Source organism: Corvus moneduloides, chromosome 9 (assembly GCF_009650955.1).
Source record: "Corvus moneduloides isolate bCorMon1 chromosome 9, bCorMon1.pri, whole genome shotgun sequence".
Lineage (NCBI taxonomy): Eukaryota > Metazoa > Chordata > Aves > Passeriformes > Corvidae > Corvus > Corvus moneduloides.
This window is the reverse complement of record NC_045484.1, coordinates 6,693,443-6,712,301: the sequence shown is the minus strand read 5'-3', so window position 1 is coordinate 6,712,301 and position 18,859 is coordinate 6,693,443. Positions and strand designations below refer to the sequence as shown.

Here is an 18,859-nt window from a genome sequence, read left to right as displayed (position 1 = left end):
TGATTTCCCTAAATGCCCTTAGGTTTGCTGCCACCCAGTTTAGAAACCCCAGCTGTTGAATAGGTCAAGACAATATGGTGCTACAAATGCAACCAGAAAGTTTGAGTATCTGCTACTAAAGGGTCTGACAGGGGCCTGACACTGTGTGTTACAGCTCTTGGTAATTTTGTACCCACCCACCAATGAGCTCATACCTACCTTAATAATGTGACATGTTATTTGAACTTAGTAGCACATACAATGGCACATAATTCTCTCCTTTAATTATAAATAACGTGCTTAGAGAAGAGGAAGAGCAGAAGTTGAGTTTCAAAGAGAAGAATATAAAGGAAACAGAGTGAGATCACTTGTTTCTCTGCTGCAGAACAGGGGCTTCAGAAACAAAGGTATGAAAGTCACCAAAAAAACTGCATTGATCAGACACCTCAACATGTCCATAGACAGCTCTTCCCTGTGGGAAATCACCATTCTCCAAAACTGGCACACTTGATATATCAAGTGTCATACACCAAACAGAGAAGAACAGGGAAGACATCAGTCGAAGGCCACAATGGAGCTGGGAAACAGGAGCCGAGGTGTGACCACAGAACAGGAACACATGGCATCATGGAAGGAGAATTATGTAAGTGGAGAATGCAGCTCCAGAATGGAGGAATTTATACCCATAACATGGGCCTTGATTCTGACTCAGCACATGGAAAATAATTATAAACCTATCTCCATAAAAAAGATAGGTAGAGAAGGTTAAGGAAACCCAGGATGTGTCAGAGTAGACACTGCGTATCTTCATTTTAGTCCAAAACAGAGTCAGGGAAAGCAACATTCAGTTTCTCCTGATCTTGTTTCCCCTTCTAAATGAGAAAAAAAAGAGTATCTGGCTGTTCACCAGCTGCCCTCCACCCTCACATCCAAAGATGACATTTCCTGTTACACTGTACATGCTATGGAAGAGTGAGCCTGGTGACATTTTTGGCAGAAAAAAAAAAAGTTTCAAATTTTTATTTACTCCTAATTACTATTAGGCCAAGTGGGTGATCTCGTATGCTAAAGGAGCAACCTGCCCTTCCTGACTACAACTATTCCAAGACCTGGAGACACAGGGACTCCAGCTGCAGGGATCAGCCTGGGCTCCAAAGGACCTTTGTGGTTGAGGCTGGTGCAGCACAGCCCAGAAGCATTTCCCTCTCTGCCAGCCCACTCTCAGTGCTCATTGACCACGTCTGGGAAAGCATCCTAAGAGGCTGGCCACCTTCACTGCCTTCCCCAGGGCACTGAATGTCCAGAATGGGGCTAACATTCATGCTCCATGACCTGAAACTTCACAGCCAGAGAGCTTTCACCTTTCTGCAGAGTTTAATCAAAATCCCTCATCAGAGAGGAAATGGTGCAAAAACTAGCTGCCCCATAAAAAATGAAGAATTTAAAAATATTTTCAATATGCAGATCCTTGCCAAAAGCACAGTAAAGAGCCCACCATAAATACATAACAGAAATAAAAAATGTTTGCTCGTTTCTGAATTTCCTGGAGTTTGCTTAATGTCAGCAGCCCCAGTTAAGAGCAGAAACGTAAAACCCTGTGACAGCTATTGAACCTCCGACCCCGATCAGCAGCTTCACTGGGACTGGTTTTGAAATCATTCAGTCCGTCAGCCTGCATCTTACACTCAGTGCAACTGATGCAATCCTGTGAATCTCTTGTCCCTGTACATTTTTAACTCTCTTGTGCCAGCAGTTATTTGACTCTTACAGGAATATGAACCAGGGCTGCCCTGTTTCTTGGGGAACATTTGGGGAACAAGGTTTCATCTAGTTTTTGTTTGAAGTAGTAAATATTTAGGAGAAGCAGAAGATAGCTTTCACCTGAAATGTGTTTTCATATCCTTGAAGCAGTGAGGCAGTGAGAAAGGGACTGGAAAACAGCCTGCCATTTCCTTTCCTCCCTGTCTTTTGGACTGCTTTTGACCCGGCGTGTGTGCGCATGCACCCTCACCCCCTTGGGCTGCTCTTTTACACCGGGACTTCCTTGTAAAGTCCAATTCATCCAATCCAATGACTGAAACACTGTCTATAAAATTATGGCATTTTTCCACTTGAAAAAAAAATAAATTAACACTTAATTTTAAAGTTATTTTTAAACCTACTTGGCTTTAAGCCACCTTTAGTCACAACTGAAGTGAATTCTTCTTTTCCTAGAATTCAATGCCTTCCTTTTCTAAAATATACTAGCTTAAAAAAGTAAACTCAGTAAATGCAGAGTTTACACTTCTGACTACACTGTTTTGCCCTCTGACATATCAGCAGTTTGCTTTTCAACAAACCCAAACAAGTCTTTACTTTTTCTACTTTAGGGACTTGTCCCGAGCAGGGACTTGAGCAATCCCAGAGCAGAACCACTCACTTCCAGTCTGAATCTGGCTGGGGCACTTGCAGAGCATCACCACAGCCAGTAACAGAGTTATGTCTGGGAGGAAACTGAAGCCCCTTCAGAAACATGGCCAGACTCGAAAAGAAAGCACCAGAGCTTTATTCCAGTGCAAGACACCTACGGCTTCTGGCACTACATCTGCATTTACACGGCAATAGCCAAGCACAAAACACATGAACTGTTGTCATATATGGAGGGAGAATGAGTATCCTGACTTCACTATGTTCCCATTTTCCAGGACTGTCTCAAGAGACAGGAGGACATCTGGACTCCTTAATGAAGTAGCTGATCTGGAATCTGGGCTTAGTAACACTAACTCCCCTTTAAATAAAAATTAAAAAAAAAAAAAGGGGAGAGAAAAGAAAGGCTTTAATTTAAGCCATTAATATGTCACCAAGAAGTATTTTAAGGACCAACAGGCAAACTGGCCTGACAGGAAGAGTATTTTCCTTTCCTTTTCAAAAGGGATTCTATTTTTCCTAAGAGAAAATTCAAACTAAATTACACTGACTTTATATTCAGTGACTATTTGCATGTGCAGCATTATCTGAACTGTGACAACTCCACTGAGATGTGAATATGGAGTTTATATACTTCAGTTCTACACATTCTGTAAAGGGTATCAGCAAGCAGAGCAAAGCAAAACAATTAAAGGCAAGAAATATGTAGTCACTATCTGCAAAAAGTAATTTGAAGAGATTTGGGTTTTCCAAGTCAAAGTCTCTCAAGTCTGAGCTCAGCATTGGAGTGTTTGGTACTTTGAATCAAGGAGAAATTATTGGCTAACTCAGAGCTTAATAATGACAAAGGAGAGGTGACTTTTTATATTAAGAAGTGGCACTTCAAGGTTTTGAGGTTTTTCTCTTGCTGCTGTTTTATTGAATGAGTGCCTAGGGATTCAGAATCAAAATTTCCTAAGGACCCAGCATCTATCTAATATTTTAACTTGGTCAGAAGCATATGGAGATGGACTCTGTGAGAATGGTTCAGGTTTTGACGTTGTTCTTAAACAGCAGCATCTGGAGGGCTGTTTCCAGGGGATTTGTTTTTTAAATGGGGGTAAAGAAGATGCATAGGGTAAGCAGCAAATCCACAGCGGTGAATTAAGACAGTCAGAAGCTCTCAGCTCCTCTGTCTTCAGCAGCTGGACTGAAGCTACAGCGCTCTGCACAACTCTGGACAATTCTGCACTCTTTCCCCATGCAAGGCTGTGGAGTTCAGTGTTAATATTAGCAAAATGCAGCTTGCCAACATGTGCTTGCTGAATGAGGTAGGTCTCCATTACCTCATTCTACACGACCCTTTTACAGATTTTATCCAACAAAGCTTTTGAAGATATATTTATCTTTAACCATGTGAGAAATCTCACTTACAGTAATGATTGTGCAACAATAAAAAGTAAAAATAAAAATGATTAGTAGTCCGCTGACGATTATAAACCCTCTTCACTTCCCTTCCTCCCCCTTTTTCTTAGGAACTCATTACTCCAATGTTTATTTTTACTTTTGTAAATCCAAGAGTGCAAAGCTAAAGGTAGTGGTATAAAGGCAGCCACAGTCTGAACGGATGGGTGAGTACAGCATCTTGACATCTGCACATATGACAGGATGCAGGGTATGAATGCCACACTGGGCAGCACTGGAGGAGGGTTACAGCTCTGGTAGCAACCCAGGAAATCTGTGCCAGGACAGTAAGGAGGGATTATGCAGCTTTTCAGCATAAAGTTGCATTAGAAGCTTTGAGACACTGTCATCATTCTTACTCTGCCATTCCTCTCCTCTCCCTGACCCCTTCTCACAAACTCTCTGGTCACCTCTCAGGTTTATCCATGTCATTTTCCAACTCCACTAGGTACAGAAATCTCAAGAAGACTGTGGGGTTTGACCTTCTGCAGGCAGCTGTAGGTTAGTTCTATCTGTCTAACTGGGATAATGTGATCTCCAGACTCCAGCAGGAATGACCTGCGTGAAGGAGAAGGGGGACACAGAGATGATATGAGAATCCTTACAAGGAACTGGGTCAAAGAGAAAGATTAGGATGGCTTCCTGGAGATTTCTTTTGGAGTTATCTTCTGGCTGGGAACCCAGGCCAGATGGAGAATGTTTTTGAACCTACAGCAAGAACTGTCCTTGGCTCAGAGTGAAAGAAGAGTTAAGAGCTCCCAAATCCTCACATCCCCCAGGCTTCTCTACCTGCTCATGGGTATGCTGCATAAAGCTGTCAGATACTTCTGGTCCTGACCTTCCTGGGGTGCCCCACAGCTCACAGCTCTGGAGAACAGAGCTGGTCCATGCAACTGCTAACCTCCAGACTCAGTTTGTGCCAGCCCCAAGAGCTCAGTGGTGTCCCATCTATCCCCATTTCCCTTAACAGAGCACCTACAGTCTAAGCTGTCTCCTCTGAGATCAGACCAGCATCCACTGCAGCAGCAAAGTGTTAAGTCAGCATGTCGTAAAGAAGCATTATAAACACTACCTTGACATTTTAGTGTACACAGTTAACATTTACATTTCACACCACCTCCTATGTAAAATCCCTCTCTCCATGCCATCAATACACCAATTCTCTTAAACCCTCCCCACCCAACACTAAGAGCACCTTTTCTCAGGCAGGCCAACAAAACGCAATATTTTTGGTGCTTCTGAGCCTAGCAACTGTGGAGACAGGAGTGGTGAAAAACTGGTTAAAAATACAAAAATTACAAGCAGATAAAATTCCTCAACCTTCAAAGCCTTTAAAACCCACCTGGGTCTTTCTCAAATACCCCAGAAATGCTCCCAGCTCCCAAAGGATGCTACAGGCAATATTTCAAAGACTACTTTCAATGTTTGCTGTGAAGCATCTTTTGATGCTTTAGGTTTATCTTCCTAAGGGTTAATATACCAAAACAGGAAAGAGGGGGAAAAAAGGCACAAAAGCTGTATAACTCCTTTCTGAGGTATGACAAACTCTCTCTGCATCTTATTCCAAAGTGTGAGATGTACAATTTCCATTCTTAAGCTCAGTAAAAATGGCATTAAAAAGTACTAACCCTGGGAACTGCATGATTATTAGTTTATCAGATCAAAATCAGCAAAACTGTCTTTTTATGTGCTGCTTAGTTTCAAAAAAAACCCCTACCACGCATATTTCAGTTCTCCCTCTCCACACCCCACACCCTTCTGCTGCTGTCCAGCTGGAACACATCAAGGGTCTAGAAGCCAAGTCAAATGTTGACCCCACCCTCCTCCATCCATTTTAAGGCACCTTCAAAGCCAGTACACTGATCTAGTTCAGCTTAGCCAACAACGCCAGCAAATCTGTTATTTAAGACTTTAGTGCTGGGTTTTTATAACTGCCCATTAATACAAGCTTTGATGTATGGTCAAAAAATCCAGCTGTAATGAGTTTCATCAGGCTGTAGTAGCCTTTCCTCAGAAGGTCTTTATTACTATACCTTCATAATCTTTGGGCCCAATACTTTCATAGTAGCATTCTTACTGAATCTCCTTAAAAACAACTCAGCAACACTTAACAGTTCTCCTTCCCCAAAATTAAAACAAAGAGTCAGTAATAATTTTTCTCGAAGACACTTTTGCACCCCCAGTTTTAATCACATTTTGCTGTTAAGAGCATGCAAGCAATAGCTGTGTGAGCTGAAAGACAAACTAATTTTCATTACAAAGTCCTTCAGACAGGATACAAAAGGATTTTGTAAAAGGACAAACAACTTACTTTGTTGCTCCCCTTTGAAGGATGCAGCACAGAAGAAAGAGGGGGAAAAAAGAAATATTAGTTACATTTATTTTACATGCCTTCAGCCTAACTTGTACAGTTCTGGAAATGGCTCAAACCAAATGAGGAACTGACTCAGGGAACATTCACTGAATCCTGTAGTTAGACAGCTTCCAGGGGAACACAGGACATTCGCAAAGGACTTGAAACGTTCAGCAAAGCTGTTTTCCTCACTACATAAACATTCTGATCCTGCTTTCGCTTCCTTCAGCGTAAATCAAGAGCAGCTCCTGGGAAGCCAGTGGATACAAATACAAGAGAGAAGAAAATGAGGCCTGAAGTGATCTAGGGATGGGATGGCAGCCAGAGGGATTTTCATGTGTTGGTAACACTGAACTTCCAGTACGCGAAGCAACCCACTAAACATGTCTGCTGAGCCTTCCATGACAGCCATTCCCTACAACTTGCCAGTGAATGGAAAGTTTCAAGATCCAAGGCTTTTTATAAAGCAAATATTGAACTTTTAGATTAGTAATAAAAATAATGAGGAGATGGCATTGGGGGACGTGGGGGGAGAAGGAATGGGTGGTGCTAGCAAGGTAAAGTGTGCAGAACAAGTTACGACAAACATCTGTGCTATTATTTTGGTTTAATTGTGAGTTTTGCCATGAGCTGGCATGAACAGTGTATATTATACAGTGGGAAGCCAGCCAAAATAAACACCAGCCTACAGTTGAGAAATACAGTCTGGAAAGGTTAGTCACAATGTTGTAGTCACTTTTTAACAAAAAAAGGAGGGTTTTGGATGCATCAGTCCAGAAAGCCAGCAGTAAAGTCAGCTGGTAAATGGATATCCCATTTCAAAGTGAACTGACCACAGTGTGATTTATATCAAGCAAGCTGACTTGCATATGGGTTGGAAAAATAAAAACACTGATTCATTGCTATCTGGGTGGCTGTCAAAGCCTATGTCCTGACAAAAGCAAATGGATTGCAGGAAGGAGGTGACTTGGCAAACTGCAAAGAATTTAGGGGCTCATAGAGCAATGCTGAGGGCTCATTGGACATAGTTCATGGGACAGTGAATATGTGAACATATTCACTCTGTGCATCCCCATGTATGGAGGGCGAGGGAAGACAAGCAAAATTAGCAAGGAAATGGAGGAAGGGGGTGATATATGGCCTTTAAAATATTAATGAGATTTGCTTAGGCAAAAAGAAAAATTATAAATCTAGAACCTTGGACTTAGCTTACAGGATCAAATGAGCAGCAGAGACTCCATGTTAGTGGCAGCAAGTACTGAGCCCCACTACCACTGTAATCAAACAATTTTATGTAGCTCTACTAAAAAAAAAATCAACAGCAAAAGGAATATTCTTAGTTGAGAGATTTGCCCTTGGTGAGAATTCAGAACAGATCTCTTTAATCAGCGCCAGATTCCTACTTTTCCTGCCCCAGCTGAGGGCAGTGGCCGTGGGTGTTACCCCGGTGTCCTTGTGGGTGATCAGAGCTGCTCATGAAGGCATCGGCTGCACTCTCCCGTTCCCGGCTCACACACACTCTGGCAGCTGCAGGGAGCAGGCCAGCCCCCGCTGCAGTGCTCCAGCTTCACAGCACTATTTGTCTAGTTTTCATTTCTAAGCAGCAATTTTTCTACTGTTGGTGCCAAAGCCCTGGATACTCAGAGTGCCCAGCTGTGCCTCACGCATGAAAGAGAGCGAGAAGGTCGGCCTGGGAAGGGGCTAAGGCACCTCTTTGCCTTTTTAATTCTGGGATCACAAAGCTGGGGGGAAGCACTGAAGTAAACTCAAGCTGCTGCCATTTCCTGGCCGTCCCTCCTACTTAAAAACATGGCCTCTGAATCTTTAAAGGAGAATAAAAGACTGGCGGGTGTCTCTAAAACTATTTTAACTCTCTATAATTTCAGAGGAAGGTGTGAAACATGCACAGGATTTTAATGAAACGCTGCTCATTTTTATTTAGGATCCACTGGATCTTCCAAAGTACCTGGGGCCTTGGAGATTTTACTTTGCAAAATTCAGAACTCTTAACAGCAGACTCACAGCCCACATTTGGACCTCTAGTCCTTTAGGGATAAAGTTTTGGAGGCCTAGACTAGCGCTGAGCATCTTTCCGGAACAGCTTGATAAACTACTGCGCAAATTTCAAACTACAGGCACTTGGAACAATAATATTTACTCTTTTTATAATGTAAAGATAATTCCAGCTCAAAGGAGAACTGTATTTTGACTCCTTTCTACTTCTTTCAAGGAAGTCCCTCGTCTTGCATCTAAGACTCTTTTGACAGACCAACTTTAAACAAAATCAAGAATTCTTTGTAAACGTATTTTGAATACCAAGTATTTTTAGGGGGAAGGGACAGACAGGAAGACAGAAGAGAAGTTCAGAAATCCAACTAGTCTGTCTTGTTTAAGGATAAAGTACCAGATATACCAATATGATAAAACCGTCACAGAATACAAGATTAAACCAGAGGCATCAACAGTCTTTTGTAAAATCATCATTAAAACCTAAGCAAAAAAAAAACCAAAGCAATACAGTACGTTGGTCCTAGTAATTAATTAGGTAACTTCTCATAACGAATCCTCGTTAAGTGACTTCTGATATTCTTAGGTAGGAACGGATCTACTGCAACAGGCAACATACTGAAAAGTCACCAACATTGCTTTTTACTTTTTAAAGTCTCAGATACCTGGTAGGTCTCCTACTAAATGAATATTTGCACTATTCTCTAAAAAAACCATCATCATTATTATCATCACTGTTTATTTCTATAATAAATGGAGAATCCAGCAGCACAAGAATTTCTTATTTATCTTTTTATGGTAGCCTTGAAACTTTGTATGAAGAGAAGAAGCTGAGCTTGTTTGTGTGAATAGCTCCTGGAGGAGATGCAGACAGAATTGTACTGGAAGCCATGCAGGCATCGCAACCAGAAGGGAAGAAAAAGATGAAGAGAGAAGACAGCACAAGACCCTGGACTCAAGGAACCTGGCCTTCCCATGGAAAACAATCAGGGAGAAAAGCAAATTCATCAGAAGCAAAGCATCATTTCTCAGAGTGGATCTTCTGCTGAAGGAATCCAGCACTCACTGCAGACAGGTGAGCTGTGCCTTACAGAAACTTTCAAAAGCTCAAATGACAGGTATTCTTGCTAGTCAGCCTTCTCTTTGGATATATCTCCTCAAAGCTTTACTTGATGTAAAATATCAAGGTATCTAGGTCCAAAAGTATTAAATAGTAGCTGGACATATTTTGTTTCCCAACTTTCTGTCATTTCCAGTAAATTAATAGACGCTTTTTTATTGTATCCTGTTCAATTTGCTCCACATGATGATTAGCTGAGTAAAACTGCTTTTGGAAGGGTTTAGCATGTGTTTCATACACAAAAAATCATGCAGTGAATCAGTAAAATAAATATACATGATTGCCTGGAATGCTTCTGTCAGTTCTGTAATACAGAGCTTGAGGGAATAAACTCTTCAAAGCACATCTTTACCTTAAAAAACATTAATAGAAACAATGAAGCTCAGGAAACCCCAAATTGCTCAATGCTTTTACTACACAGATCCAATGAAAAACATGTTGGAAGGTTTGGTTTGTGGTTGCTTGGGTTTTTCTACATTGAGGTTTGACGCACAAATTGGTCTTAAAATATTTCATTATGAGTATTTCGAAATTACCACAGACTCGTACAATGAAAAGGCTGCTCTTTCTTGAGATATCTGCAGACACTGTGTTTTCCCAGATGATACAGTTGTTTTTTCTGACTCAAACAGAGCAGCTACTGGCAAACTAGTGAGCTGTTTAACTTACTGAGGATTTATCAGGATAGACACCGGCTCGTAGCAGAGATGCCTTCCAGCTATCCACCTCCTCTTGGGAGTCACAGGCTAGCTCAAGGAAACGGTAATCCTTGTAAACATTCCTAGAACAAAGAGCACCACATTGTAAAACTCGCATTTTACTACTCTGTATCATGCACACAGCATTTTAAATTAAAAATCCTTTGAGATCAAAAATTACTTGGTAATTGTTTTAGACAAGAGACTTTACGGGACAGGTGCTTGTTTAATAATTACATGGAGTACTTAAAAATATCTTAGAATGCTACAGCAGAGCTCTGGAAATAATAATCATCTAAAGGCACCATGAAACTACTTAAAATCAATTTTCCTGCTTTTGGTAAAACAGAGCACTTTTAGAAAAAAAAGGACATTGTGATGCAGAGGACAAACACATAAGACATGCCAACATAACAGCACGGCTTGTGACAGATTGCTGCTGGAACCAGTAAATACCAAAATAATTACTGAAGCAACTCCTTCCCCTGTTAAGTCCTTTCAGTCCATTATATACTCTTTTTAGTTTTTAGACATCATCAGTAAAGTAGGAAAAAAACAGCAATGATAATCAGATATTTTTAAACAAACAAAACAAATCTCTGATGTCTGTCATCGTAATAAGAAAAGTGGGACATGTTTAAATAAAACATTTTACAGGTAGTTCACAGAACGAGATAAATACAAGGAATCATTTAGTGGAAGAAAAGAGAAAGGAGGAAAAGTAAGTCTATAGGAAGGGTACTTGTAAATTCTTCAATAAACAGAACAGATTTTCCCCTTACGGTTTAGCCATTAGTTTCTGAATTCAAATTCTATACACAGACCAGATCACTGTAACTTTGTCAGCCAACAGACTTTTTAGGAAAGGCCAAGAGCTTAGCTGAAAAAGGTTAGGAAACCACATTTTTCTGGATCTTAACAGTTGCACAAGGATCAATCTTCCATCTCAACCAGACTGCTTTCTTCCCTTCGCAAGCTATGGAGGAGGGGGGTTGATGGAGTTGCTTCACTCTCAAAGACAGCAATGACAAGGGGCCCTTTGGTTTCATTATGCAACTACAGAGGTCATTTCTACCACATATTTTGAGGGGGAAAAAAAATTGAATACACTATAGAAGAGGAAATAAAGCTATTATTGTCACTGGCTAGACAAATTTCTTTAGCATTCAGGGACTGGTGGGATTTCACTGCTGGACTGGTGGGATTTCACCGCCACACTGCTGGAACACAACCGACTTGATGTAATTCCCACTCACAGAAGTGATTCGCTCCTACCAACAATGTTACCAGGCAGCTCATAGCATCGCTTTTTAGGGGCAGTCTCAGGAAGGAGGTTAAAAAAAGATAAAAAAAGTGTAATTGAACCTGAGCATGAAGCAGCCATGGCACCAAATCATTAAATTATCACCCATAAAACCACAGTATAGCAACCAGAGCACATCCACTCTGAAGAGAGTGAAATGAGGTATTTTTTAGCAGGCTCATAAGTTGCATTCAAAACTGCAAAGAATAAAGGACATACTCAGATTTATTTCCTTACAGTGGTGACTGAATTCTCACCAAATTCAAAGGCTAAATCTGAGCACACAGCACCAGGCTTGCACTACTCCCTTCAAAAACCCAGACTGGAGGTGCCACCAGAGCATTTCCTTCCCACAGAAACCAGCCCAAAAGGTCACGAAGAAGCACTAATGGGCCCAATCCCATAGTTTAGCCAAAGCCTTTGACAGTATGAACAACTGAAAGCTCTGTGGATTCTTTTATTGATTGAGAAATTTAAAATTAATCCTTTTTCTTCCCTGACTCCAAAAGTACTAATCCTGCCAAAAGGCAAATAACAGCCTGGATGACCTTATCAGATGCTGTTACTTTAAAACTGACCAAACACCTGAATTTTATTCTATCTGCAGTATTGTGGAACTCCAAGTCAACATTTACAGAACAAAACAAAGAAGTCAACTAAAAAAAAAACAAACGACAAAAAAGAGAAGCATACTGAAATTGCCAGAGGAAAAAAATGCTTTAATTTATTGTTAGGAGAAGCTTTTACTGAGATAAGCTTTTCTGGCTAAGATAACGAAGCAGCTATAACTTTGAAGAAATAGGAAGCTGAAATGGTAAAAGGGTACTCTCAGAAAGATGACTAAAAATAACAATAGAGCAAATAAAGGCTGTAAAACATCATGATAGGGAAGTTCCAAAAACACTTATCTGCAAGAGCAAAACAACATGACACCAGCTTGTGAAAACATTTTTTCAGGACTGTCATGTTATATATTACACTTTCTGGCATTTTGTGGCTTGCTACAACCAGCGGAGCTGTGTGAGCAGGGATTTCAGCCAACCACTTTGAACATGTGGGAGCTGACAGTCTGCACTCTATCTCTGTGTCAGGACTTTTCCTGGGGCTAGGGACACCTCATGGCTCAGCAGCTGATGTCTCCCGATCTCCAAGGCCTTTCTTTCTCCCTGCAGGATTTGAGAGTTCCATTTTAGTGTAGCTCATTCTACTCCACCACCACTGCCAAAGACACAGCACATGTGAGGAACTGAAGGATGCACACCCTGAGACAGAGCTCATAGGAATGTTACAGTAGCGCAGGTAAGGGATGCTTGCCTCCCCAGCTCGCTTCCTTGCTACTAGACTTCCCCTGCCTTTCTTTCTCCCAGAAAGGCTGAGAAGCATAGGAACTTTTCAAAGGAAAAAAAAAAGCCGAAGTAACTTCTGAAAAGAGCGTGTCCTTTTTCTGTTACCAGTGGAATCTTAAAAAACATATTAACATGTTTTACTCATTAGGAATCCACTGGCGTCTCATGGAAAGCTGTAAAAATGTTCTTGAAAACAATTCAGATTTTTTGTCTTCTCTCTTCCACTTCTTAAAATTGCTGAAGACATCAGCACGGAAACAGTTACTACTCAAGCCTCACCTACCTACTCCATATGGAATACTGTGAAGTCATGTTCTCACTGTCATCTCTATAGCAGCTAAATGAGAAGTTAGACATCAAAGACAATGACAGAATACAGGATACCAGGAAAGATGAACTCTCAACAATAGGAATCTTGCTGATATTCAGGCATCTGTAAATCTAAGGGACTGTAGAAACAAGACAGATACAGTAAATGGGAACATGCCTAGAAGTACCATTTGCAAGTAGTATTTCTCTTGAATATTTAACATTTCTTAAGTGTGAACACATAAACGAGGAAATTGCCAAGCTATATGCATATACCACGTCTACCTACTCTATTTCCTCCTGTAGTCTCATCACTGTAATTTAGTATCATGCATAATACATGAAAATATAACTGTAGTGGCATTACTAGAAATCAACATAATACTGCTTTTTTTTCCAGAATGAAAAATACAAAAGGCGGCTACCATTTGTTATCTGCAGATTTTATTATACTCTAGATAAATAAACCTCAACTTGGAACTGCATTCCACTAAAAATACAACATAATTGCTTGTGGGGATGAACAGACAATTGGACTAAAAGCATAATTTCCAATTCTGGAATGGTTCCACACTCAGGTCATGCCTTCTCTAGGCCAGGCCCATTACCTGAAAGTCCAGCAGACACCCAGCTGTGACTTTGCTTACCCTAGAACTTCTTCACTTTATTTTTACTTTCATTTCCTGATTCCTTTCCCCCGTATATTTCAGGGCCTAATACAGAAATGTCCATGGGTGTTTCTTTAACTCCTCCCATCACAAAAGAATCCTAACAGGATGGCGTTAAGGTATTTGTAAGTGTCCAAGAGGAAACTGAGAAATGCCAGGTAAGTTTGAAGACTGACCCAGCTGTGAGTTACTGCGATTTCCCTTTTACCCACCCTGAAGCCTGGGCTGTTAGCACTGCATAGGGAAGGCTTGACTGCCTATAAACCAGCAGATCTCTACAGTCCAGGAGCAGGGAGTGAATAACACACACCTGAAAATCCCACAGAAAGAACATCACTTGTAACATCAGTGCGTTTCCCTCTATGGTGGCTGCACACCAGAATGTGCTGAGCACACGCCACTGCTGCATATCAAGATTTATTGTATCTCTTGCAATTTCTTAATACTAAGATAAGGTTAAATATTTATTTCCAGCAAACCTGGAAAGATTTTAAGGGCAACTACTGTAGGCACATTACAAACCCAGTTAACATGTGTGCGTATTTATTAATGCATACTCACATATAACCATGTGCATAGAGAGCTTTAAGATTGAGTTGGATCTGGATTTCAGCAGACAAAGATATACTGGATATGCATGACATTTCTTTTTATAGAGAGAAAATAAAACTAAGATTAATCAAAAATGCATTTATTCTTGCCAATACGGGAGGAGACAGAACAACCACTACACAACAAGAATACAAGTGGCATTTTTTAGAGTTGGGCCTATAAGCTACTTTAATCCTCCCAACAACACAAACCCACATTTAACTTCAACAGTTGCACTGACAAGTGAAGCTACTCACAGACTGAAAGATAAAGGAATATCTTCTTTTACAGGGATTTCAAACAGCTTATCTCAAATGATTTTTTTGTAAACATCACATCTCTATTAGCATGGAAGCAGAATTGAAATGAACATTAGAAATTTAGAACCAAATGCAAATTGGCCCCATTTTATTCCATGAAAAATACGAAAGATTCAGTTCTTAGGTATTTCTTACTTGATTGAAATTGAAAACATACAGAATATAGGTTTAATGAATAGCCACCTAAAATGAAAAGGGGAGAAAATAACAGAATCCAGATATTCCAGCTATTGGGAAAGGCAGTCTTGGATGAAATTGTATGTTCTCTACCTATTTAACCTGCAACTCCACTATGCACACTCTGCTTATTCAAATTTAGTCTTAGTCTGTGATTTTGGACACCTGTAACTGCACAATGGCTGGTTTGAGCATATGCACTTCTTTTTTTTTTTTTTTTTTTTCAAATAAGAAAGCTCTACCAGAAGCTCTGCAAATCGTATATTTTGAAGAAACAAAAATGGCCATCTGCTCTGAGTTAACAGCAATGACTAACATTTTCTATCAAGGCATACCATTTCAGATCACTCCAATGTGAATGCTAATTAAAATTAATTACACGTCTCTCAAGATTTTTTTTCTTAATATCCAGAAAAGCCAAGGAGACAATCTCTGAGACAATGTAATGAAATAATAACACTTAAGGATTTTGCCTGTCTCATCTGAGTGCTCTCCCAAAAGCATAAGGATCTTTTCAAGAACACACACCCAAAACACACACAAACCCCCACAATTTTAAGGTGAAAATGAACCGAAGATATGCTGCTCAGAGTATAGGCCAGCCTTGGCAACGAAGTATCTTGAGTCCTATATGTAACCCAGAACAGAAATGCAGCCAAAACTAACGCTACATGGGCCAAAATCCACAGTAGTAACAGTGACTGCCACTAAAATATTCCGTAAGTCCCTGGAGGAGAAGGTTTGATGCCTTTCGTGGTGAGGGATGGAAGCCTGTTTTGGAATCTGCCTCAGGGCCACACAGACGCAAAAGCTGCCCCCAGCTGTCAGCCCCTCACTGGGCACAGAGGGAACACGGCTCCGGCTCCAGTCCTGCCCTTCCCTGGATGGGACAGAGGGACCCAGACTGTCCTGGGTCACGGTCAACAAGGCCAGGAGAAGCTGTGCTGCAGCTCACTCAGGTTTACCACGCATGGCTTAGCCCATGCTTACAACACCCGTGTGTCTGGCAGGCACTTATGTTTCAGATCCCATACAATCACTTAGGGAATTTTCTTCAGGTAGTGTAACTTTCATACTCAATGTATGGGTTTGGCACTGTGGTTTCCTTCACCCAAAAGTCCCTTTTTACTCTGGAATACCAGTTTTAAACCTCAATACCAGCACCATACTAGGATGTCATGCAAAGAATATTTGCCAATAATGACAAAAAAGAATATATTCCAGAAACAAAACCAGCCAACCTCTTTCTTTTTTTTTCTTTTCTTTTTTTTTTTTTTTTAAGGGAAAGCAGTTGGCAATAAAGGCTAGCTATTCCTTTGGTTTGTATATTTTTCCTGTTCTTAAATATTGTACTCTCCAGCATTTTAGGAGTTTGTTTAGAAATGTTAGCAGCTTTTTTTCTGGATTAAATTTGTAGGGCTTTTTAATTAAACAGATTCTCTTTCTTCCATTTCAAACAGAGAAGGCTCTGAATAGCTTACAGTTCAGCTCTTCCTGGGGCTTGGCTTTCTGAGTAATTCAAAAACAGTAACTAAACATACATCTCATTTTAGGCTTTCTCCTTTAGCCTGGCTTCTATCCAACACCTCCTCTGACCCGGTCTCCTTTCACTAGTTCCCTTTATTTTGGCTCTTACCCAATTTCCCTTATATACGGACAGCAGTTAACCAGTTGCTGCCCACGGCAAGAAATTCAGTACTTAAAGCTCTAGTACATTTGGAGTGCCAGAAAAACCTTTTGCTCCATCCCCTTCTAGAGCAACACACAGCCAACAATATATATCCAAAATATGTAGTGATACCTTTCACTGTGTAGACACAGTGTACTTTCCTGGGTCCTACTAGACAACACAGCTCCCTGTGCAATATGATTCCTGACAGACAGAGTGTACTCAGGAGTCAGTAGCTAAAATTCCTCATCTGGCAGTTCTATTTTCAGTCCTATTGTGCGCCCTCAAAATGGCCTTTTGCTTGCTCTCCTCTGGACATTCATCTGTTTGTCAGATTAAAGATCTGTTTTTACAAGCCTGCCCCAGACAGTCAGCCCTGGAGCAGGGATGGCAGGTTGTGTCCCACTGCTTCATGATTACTGAGAGGCATTTGGCTCTCAGGAACCTACTCTTGTGAAAGCAAAAGGAACAGCTCTGTGCTTCGCTCTTGCTCCTCATACCCCTCTATCATAGAGAACCACAGAGGTGAGGAAAGAAACACCGTAACTCGATTTCATCTGAGTCCTGGTTGGGCAGGAAAGTAAAAGACAAGGAGAACTGGTGGCATCTTCCTCTGCAAAGAAGGCAGAATTTCACACACTGGTTCTGCTTCTTTGGCTCCAAGGAAAGGAATGAGTCTGAAAGGAACAGAGAAACACTGCTGATCAAGGACTCTCCACCAGGTAACCCTTCCTCACTCCGTGGCTGCTACTCCCAATACTGGTACGGAAGGCTTGAAAATTCACCAACTCAACAAACACTTCAGCCTACTACCATTTATAACCCGCAAAACCTGTACCTGGTAGAATCTCTACTCCTTTAAAAGAGAATTCGTCTCTCCAGAGCTGGAGAAGAGGTGGAAAGGAAGCTTTTTCTCTGCTTGTAGCAAACGAAGACAGTTTTTTTTACTCATCATCATTTCTTTAATTAAAAGGGAAGTAGTATATAAATGGAGTTGTAATACAGTAATGCATCAATTTATTGACCAGCAAATCAGGAAAAAGGTGCAATTACACTACTACAAAGGCAAGAGATTACTGCAGAACAACAGACATTCTGTCAAAATAGTGCCACGTGGATGCTGTAGTCAACAGGGCGAGATCATGAGAACTAATAACTGCTTGCCCATCTTAGGGGAGACGGAGAAGTGGGACTATTGCACAGATCCTTAAGGGAGACATATTTAAGACTGCTGTTCTTGTCCCAGGCTACAGTACTTGGTTAACAGAAAAAGCACCAGTAAGTGAGTAATTTTTACAAGAAATAAATGGAGACTAAATCAAGTGTTTGGAATGAAATCCTGTAAGGAAAGGAAACTTTCTGGGATGGACAGAATTTGTTTTCTTTGTTCTTGAGCTCTAAACAAGAGTCTTACACACTCAGCAATGAGAATATGACAGGTTAATCTACTGAATGTGAGCAGAGATGCTGACGAAATCCTCTCTCCTTCGTGCTTAGCTCTGCCTGAGAAAGTCAATCAGCGGCTACATCTACACAACTTCACAGTTAAGTTCTACAGCAGTACTGCAAACATTCTTTTTTTTCCCTATAGCATAATTATTTTAAAATACTCAATATATTTGATCTCTTTTTCCAGTCTAAAAAAAACCAGACTTGCCACAAGTTTCCTGTGGAGGAGAGAAGACGGTTAACACAAAATAGCACTCACTTGACAGCTTTAGGTTTAGACGCACACTGCTTGACCCTACAGCTCAACTTCAGTTGCTTAAAGGCAGACTCATGTAGATGGATGCAGCCAAAAACGATCCAGGAATCACAGGGCACTCACTTGAATTTATTTTAATATCTAGTACTCCTAAGGTAAGTAAACTAGAGGAGTCCATTGCAAAGGTCTTCCATAGTGTCTATAAATTAAGTAGATGGCCCATTCAAAAACTTTAAATATATTACTTACTTTGCTGAAAAACAAACCTAACCTCTCTGTTCTTTAAGAAATACTGTAACTATTTCAGGCAAAGTTTTCCTCTTCCCACCCTCACCTATTTTTGTTGTTGTTGTTGATTTTTTAAGATTTAATTAGAAAGTAACATGAAAATAATTTAATTATTTCACAACACAGCCTTTCCATAAACACACAATTACGTTCATTTCATGAGAATTTATCTTCACTGTGAAATCAATCGTCACAGTCTCCATTTACTCTACATTACCAAGCCACATTTGATTCCTGTCAGAGTACTGTTGACTTCTGCAGTAAATCAAAATGACAGATACTGTTAGTTTCCTTCTCCATCTATCCCCAAGTCTCAGCTAACTCAAGATGGTTTTTCCTTCTATCCAGTGAAATGAGTATTTTCCTGGTCACTATATTTCAGAGCTGGAAAGGTTTTCATAAATGGAAAAAATGCAGTGCATAATCCAGGAAACTATTGAAATGTACAGTATCAGAAACATATGGCTGGAGCAAATA

General features: G+C 40.5%; 1 protein-coding gene across 16 annotated transcripts in view; it reads right to left on the bottom strand.

Annotated features, from left to right (window-relative positions):
* Window positions 1-18,859, bottom strand: part of DNM3 (dynamin 3) — a 180,834-nt gene that overhangs the window by 45,881 nt on the left and 116,094 nt on the right. For 10 of the 16 annotated variants that reach the window (XM_032118668.1, XM_032118663.1, XM_032118660.1 and 7 more), the window contains 2 exons: window positions 9,978-10,089; window positions 6,140-6,151 (listed from right to left, as the gene is read on the bottom strand). The exons of 1 other annotated variant lie outside the window; for it this stretch is intronic. In XM_032118668.1, coding sequence (XP_031974559.1) covers window positions 6,140-6,151; window positions 9,978-10,089 — 124 coding nt within the window. The remainder of the gene's footprint in view (window positions 1-6,139; window positions 6,152-9,977; window positions 10,090-18,859) is intronic. 5 more of the 16 variants (XM_032118666.1, XM_032118661.1, XM_032118664.1 and 2 more) reach the window with 1 other exon arrangement.